We start from the raw sequence: 6,856 nt of genomic DNA on the forward strand, positions 1-6,856 counted from the left end.
TGCAGGTATAACGTTAGATGTGTGCTGTATTCATGCTGGGCTGCATCATAGTGAAGGTAGATTGCCATCTAGTGGAAAAACCTGGCAACACATGACTTTAAACAGAGGTTATGTTGCTTATTGACACATTATTATTGGAGCTGGTGGAGATATTAAGCTTAGGTTTGTTATTTAAATTAGCCTGTACTGTGATAAAACAACTCCAATACCACTGGAATGATGTTTAAGATAAATAAATTCTGAGGAATATCAGAATACAGTTGATGACTTATTGGACAGTATTTTTCAGTGTACTACTTATTTTACATCTGCGCGTGGCTTTTTCCTAACTCTTTAGTAAGGGAAAATAGATACATCTTAAAAAAGAAAAAGCTTCTAGTTTTCTAGACACACACATGGACATGAATGACCGTATCTACTGGTACTTCTACATTTAGCTGTAGCTCCTATTCCCTGTTAAAGAAAAATATAATCTTTATGATTTTGCAAATTCTGCTGTGTTCTATGGGTACAGTTTTATTTTTAATTTCCCCATCTCTGTGCCTGATCTTTGCTTTGTGCTGCTTTTACACTTTTATCTCCCTTGCAGATCAAACAGTGTCATCTTATTGTAGTTATTTTTGAGCAAAGGCAAGAGGTAAGATACTTACCATAAGTTTCACTAATGGATGTGGGATGGGCAGCTTCCACAATGGAGGTAGCAAGATTACAGACGTATTAGAGCTCTGGGCTTCTTCTTATTGGGTTTAGGCAAAAATGGCAAAGATGATGATGGCTCTGTAGTTTGTTACAGAGGCACATAACACGTCTTGGCTGCAGGTTTTTTTCTGGGTTTGTTTGCATGCGCAGCAAATACATACAAATTAGGTGTATATCTTTGGCAGGAGTTAAAACGACCTCTTTGTTTCTGTTTTTCTATGATGGACAGCAGACACACTGATGCCACACCTTTTGCACCCATATAAACTGTATAAAGTGAACATAAATGTGCCAAGAGGTTCGTTTTCCTCCCACTCAGAACTTCTGTAAATAATAAATAAATAAATAAATAAATTCAGCCACCACCCAGTATTTATGGATGCCACTATGCTTCCTCTTTCTCTTTCTCATTCTTCCTCACTTCAAAAGCACAGGAGTGGGGTGACAGGCCATGGGGAGGGGGGACCGCATTGTTAATTGGCCTTTTCAGCTGAACAGAGAGGTGAAGGGAGGAAGAAGAGATGAGGACAATAGAGTCCCACTGCCTCTTCAGAACAAGAGGGATGCGCCGTTAAAAAGATAGACCGGCCGATGCACACAGACCTGCAGCAGGGCTCTCCTCACACAACCCCAAACTAAGCGAATGAGGCAATTAATCATGTGGCCCGCAGCTAACCGAGTAAACGGTCTGTAGCCTCGATATAGACTGCGGATAGTTAAAAAAAATTCTCTCCTGGCTCCATAGCATAGGGCTGTGTCAGGATTTGAGGCATGAGGTGTTACCAGACAAACAGTTCCCTCACATCTCATTCCACTGCTGCCGCGGTTCAGTGGAACGATAGGTACTCTTTTTCCACTTCAATAAGGGGATGAAGCTCAATTAGCATTTCACAAGTCCCATTTCCCTCCTCTATTGCAACCTTCCCCGCCGAGCCCATGCTTTCTCTGGGGATTGTCCTGTTTTGGGCCCTTGTTGCCGTTGGCAGGGTGACAGTATTCGAGTGTGCAAACTTGTGCTATTGTCCGCGGGCCAGAGGGAGCCATGGAGACCCCATAATATGACACAGGAAAATGTTTGCTGATGGCAATTCTATGGGCTTTGTCCGACTCTTTCTCCTTCATGACGACTCGATTTAAGTCTCTAAATGTTTGACTACAAATGCAGGAGTGCTATCCAGCTCCTTTCCCTTTGTCCCGCGAGGTTTGAATGAGTAATTCAGCCTTTGTGTCGCTCGATTGAGGGGGCAAACAGAAAGACAAGATTCTTGAGCCTTCAAGACCCTTTCCATGGTTATGCACTCTTCAGATCCCACCACCCCTCACCAAATCCTACAGCTGACATCACTCTTGGGGAGGGAATAACGGGCTTATGTGTTAGAAACTCAACTTTAACCGCTCTGGTGTCAGGTTATAATGCACGCATGCTCGACAAGAATTCGCACTCGTTTTTTAAACGCACATTTACCATTTTCGGAGCAGAAATCATCTTGTAGGAGAAATATTGCATCCCCTCAGCGGCTTTCCCCCCTCCAGATCTCCATGACAACAATTTGCGATGGTGAAGAATTTGATACCAGGGCGCTTGGAGGCTGATTGGGGTGCATTGTAAGAGGCCTGGGGTCGCTGATTGGTTCAAGGGAAGCACCATAACTACAAGGAGTTTATATTCATTCAACTTGTTGAAGTGCTCCTATACTGCAGCCTGGGAGAAGTCTGAGGTTAGACTGAGAGAATCCGGACTGATCCAGCAGTGGTGAGTAAAAGGTTACTAATCTCTAATATCCAGCATCCCGCTCATTTGAGGCTTGATTGCGTGACTCGTGTGTTTCTCATTTCTCTTTAGATCCTGACGGTGGATTGCATATTTTAACATGGACTGAACAAACCCTCGATACAATATGGCAAATGCAGACAGTGAGGTCAAAACTTTACTAAATTTTGTAAATTTGGCATCCAGCGACATCAAGGCGGCCCTAGATAAGTCCGCTCCGTGCAGGCGCTCCGTGGATCACCGGAAATATCTCCAGAAACAACTGAAGCGCTTCTCTCAAAAATACTCCAGAGTCCCAAGATGCCACACACACAGGTCTGCGGAGTATAGGTGCGCCAAACCGATGGGGTCTGTCCATCAGAGTGTGGCAGAAAAGGCCAGCTCTGGTGCGCAGGATGTGGATCAACTGGGGAGCTCTGTGGAGCAGGTGCCTATGAGGAAACGCCAGCTACCGGCCTCATTTTGGGAGGAACCTAAGTTGACCCCAACCAAGAGGGAGCACTCATATTTAGGAATGAAAAGGAGCCATGCAGGCACATCGGAGGGAACTGAGAATGAAAAGAGGAAACGAAGTTGTGATGATGATGCAAAGACCGCAATATCTGCGTGCAGCCGGCGCAGCTCGGCGGATAAAGAGACGCTGAAACTGGACGTGACCTCTCACCACTGCGTGAGTGTGTGCGGCTGTTGCCCTTTCCAGTACCACGGACACCAGATCCTTCACAATCACATTTTTGTCCCTCATCCGCCCCTGGGATTGTGGAGCAAAGCAGCAGGGACTGAGACGGAGAGATCCGAGCATCCTTATGGACAGAAAATTCACACGCACGTTGTTGTCAAACCCATACCGACCAAGCCCACCGCTCAGTCACCAATCTTCAGTGTGTTTGGATTCATTTAATTAACTCTCTAAATGAACCCATCACACAAAACGCGTGTAAATAGGACTAATGACTTTCAGCGTTTCTCTTTCAGCATTTTAAATCGAGATACTTCCTCCAGCACTTATTGAAATGCTTCATCTATTTTTGTCTTTTAAATCTAAAGGACTAAATTGCACTGAATAATTTCATCATCTTCACTTTCATGCCAGTCTTATGCCTGAAAATTGACAGTAAGGTAAAAAGGTTTCTACTTTTAGGTGTCTACAGAGGATGATTGTTCTTTTTTAAATAAAAAAAAAGTCATAGAATGAATCCAAACATCCTGTTTTAGTTTCCTCTTTTAAGTATGAGAATCGCCTTTCTTTGTCAAAGTAATGTTTGATAGGCACATTTGAAACAATGACTTTTATTTTTAAATAAATGATTCAACTTCCCTTAAAAACTCCTTTGGGCACAAGATCATTTTTACCTTTTGCTAAAGCTTTCTCCAAAGGGAAAACACACACACAAACACACACACATTTTGAAGGACAGATTAAAGAGGCTTATTGTCACTTCACATATATTATAAATAGATATTTATACACATAAAATTTCTTTGAGAGGAACATTTACACATTCAAGACATCAGACACGACTAAAAAAAGAACCACAAGAAGATAAATATAGTCTTATCTCTGAGGACTATATTGCGTGAGGTTCATTTTAAAGTCAGTCAACATGGCTCAGGTATCTAATCAGTCTGTTTGGCAGAGGTACGCTTGTGATGGATCTCAGTCTGTGTCCCCCCATCTGGGTCCGAATCTTTAATCTACAGAGGTGCAGCAGTGGACATGGTGACACTAAAGACAAGACAAAAAGGAAAGATGAAGAGGCTTGTCGCTTGCTTCCTTGCGGACCACATTTGCATTCAACGGACGTGTGAGGACATGAAAGAAAAGAGTGAAAGAGACATGTTTCCATCTGATACTTACACAACTTCCTCTTGACAACGTGCCATTCTTCACGGCTGTCCAGCAGTTCAGTGAGCTTGCTGCACAGCTGAACATGGCCAACATACTCTAGCAGCAAGTCTATAATTGGCCCTGCCCATTTACTCATTACTGGCGTTGAGATCCACTCGCAGAACTAAAGAAAATCATATAAATTTACATTACTGAAAAAGAACATGCATATTTTTGTTATGACCAACTTTTTGCTCTTTTTGCATACCTGTGTTATCCTCTCTGAAGGCTCATTGCAATTTAGAGGAAGCATGCTGCCATTCTGCAAAGCATATCCATTACTGCCAGCAGTTATTATATCGGATTGTCCTGCAGCTGGGTGAGGGGCACTGCCATAAGCACACGTAAAACAGGAGAGCGCATCACAGCCATTGTCCAGAAGGCACTTGAGTAGAGGCAGATTATTCTGACAAAGTGCAACAAGAGCTGGGAATGTGGTAGTACATGTTGGGATGCTTGCATTTAAATCAGCTCCTCTTTCTAGCAGTAAAGACACAGTGCTGACACAACCCTGACGCACAGCCATCAGCAGAGGGCTGACTGGATCCAGGCTTAGACTAGCACCGGCATTAAGCAACACCTCTGCTGTTTCGGTGCTGCCGTTAGCAATAGCAAAGTAGAGGGCCGTAGTGCGTCGATCGGCATACTTGATGGAGTGGCTGTGGGGCAGTGTGGCGTTTACATCTGCACCTGTCTTCAGTAGCACAGCTGCTACAGTGTGTCTGTTGTGCTCTGCTGCCAGGTGGAGGGGGCTGATCCAACTGTGCCGGAGCATGGCTCGACTTGTCACCGAGACGAGCAGAGATACAATCCTGAAAACAAAGCAAAAGAATGTTAATGTAAAGTTAACACAACAAATACAGAGAAGTTAGAGCTTACAGCACCACTTACAACATCCGCTCCATTGCATATTTTAACAATAAGTTTAGGATATGAATACAAATTTTACACACTAATCATTTTTTTAAATTATTATTATAATTTCATCAATTTTGCAAGTGTTAGTATTTGAACTTACTTGTCATGTCCATACTGGGCAGCGATGTGCAAAGGCAGGAGTCCTGAGCTTGTCGGTTTGTTGGCATCTGCATTTTTAGTCAACAGAAGGGCCGCAATTTCCATGTGGCCATTTTTACTCGCTTCATGCAGCGCCGTAACCCCATCGCATGTCTGCGTGTTGACATCTGCACCTAAAATAAACAAAAAACAATCATCATTCTTTTATAACATAATTTCATTGAAATCAAAAACATGACAACCTGGAATTTTTTTGTACCTTTCTCAATAAGGTAACACAGTGTCCTCATCTGTCCTTGCTGAGCTGCTACAACCAGTGGAGCGATGGTGTAGGTATTAGATGGATTAATTATAGCCCCAGCTCTTAACAGTATCTCACAGATCTCTGTGTTGTTTCTCGATACAGCCTCATGAAGGGCTGTCCAGCCCTGGGCACACCGCTGGTTCACAGTGGCCCCATAAGAGAGAAGAAGGTTCACCATGTCTATGTTCTCAAGCTCGCATGCTGGACAGACACAAAAAGACACGAGTCAGCCTGGCTTCATATAAGCTGTTGTAAGAAATTCTTAGCCCACAGCTGTACCTTTGTACAAAGGTGTTTCTTTGCTCTTGCTGCTGATGTCAGGGTCAGCACCTGCTTCCAAAAGACACTGCACACAGGCCAAGTGTTCACAAGACACCGCAAGCAGCAAGGCCGTCTGCTCCTGCAATGTGCGCTTGTCTACTGAGCCTGGAAGGGCTAGAACAGAAAATACACGTTAAACAAAACAAGCACACATGACATTTTAAAAGTCCTCCCGCAATAGATTTACGATTCTTTTCTTAACATGTGATTCATTCAAGGGTGACAAATTACATTTCTGGGATAATTCTTTGAGACTTTCAATCACCTACCCCTTAAAAGGGTCTTCAAGCACTCATCCTGTCCACAGTAGGCAGCATCATGCAAAGGTATCCATCCATCATTGTTCTCCTTCAGCACCCAGTGAGAAGAGGCTGTCAGATTTTTGACAGTTTCCACATCTCCTCTTTTGATGGCACAGACCACAGGATCAACATCCCTTGAAAGGAGAGAAAACCCCCTAAAACATTAAGTAGTCTGAATACAATCAAGTGTATTTTTAGAAAGACACCAGATCCTTATGGGAAAGGCAGCACTGACCCTAAAATCTGTACATTCGGTGATTATCATCATAATAAGCTGATTTTGCTCTCAGTAATCCAGGATGTGTGATTTTTATTTTTGCTATTTATGCAGAAGTTGCACACAAGAGCCACCAGCACCCTCACTCTGAAACACACACACACACACACACACACACACACACACACATGTGTATTATTGTCTTTATCTTACAGTATAAAGCACCCTGAGGTGGCCTGTGTGTCACAGGAAAACACACACACACACACACGCACGCAAACACACACAAACACACGCACGCACACAGACAGACACACACTCACACAGACACACTCAC

The 6,856-nt window shown here is 43.5% G+C and overlaps 2 protein-coding genes across 4 annotated transcripts in view; one reads left to right on the forward strand and one right to left on the reverse strand.

Moving 5' to 3' along the window:
* The first annotated feature begins 2,597 nt into the window (after positions 1-2,597).
* On the forward strand, positions 2,598-3,798 carry LOC102290760 (protein FAM181A). Its single transcript, XM_005916719.3, has one exon. It carries the CDS (start codon positions 2,598-2,600, stop codon positions 3,369-3,371), a length of 774 nt encoding a protein of 257 aa, XP_005916781.1. The 3' UTR covers positions 3,372-3,798.
* Positions 3,799-4,065: 267 nt separating this feature from the next.
* The window catches only part of LOC102290464 (ankyrin repeat and SOCS box protein 2), a 6,255-nt gene continuing 3,464 nt past the window's right edge, over positions 4,066-6,856 (reverse strand). For all 3 annotated transcript variants that reach the window (XM_005916718.3, XM_042218204.1, XM_042218203.1), the window contains 7 exons: positions 6,270-6,436; positions 5,959-6,114; positions 5,635-5,880; positions 5,377-5,548; positions 4,567-5,170; positions 4,329-4,482; positions 4,066-4,196 (listed from right to left, as the gene is read on the reverse strand). In XM_005916718.3, coding sequence (XP_005916780.1) covers positions 4,066-4,196; positions 4,329-4,482; positions 4,567-5,170; positions 5,377-5,548; positions 5,635-5,880; positions 5,959-6,114; positions 6,270-6,436 — 1,630 coding nt within the window. The remainder of the gene's footprint in view (positions 4,197-4,328; positions 4,483-4,566; positions 5,171-5,376; positions 5,549-5,634; positions 5,881-5,958; positions 6,115-6,269; positions 6,437-6,856) is intronic.

The sequence above is a fragment of the Haplochromis burtoni genome, unplaced genomic scaffold (genome assembly GCF_018398535.1).
Source record: "Haplochromis burtoni strain Fernald_Lab_line unplaced genomic scaffold, NCSU_Asbu1 Contig_16, whole genome shotgun sequence".
Lineage (NCBI taxonomy): Eukaryota > Metazoa > Chordata > Actinopteri > Cichliformes > Cichlidae > Haplochromis > Haplochromis burtoni.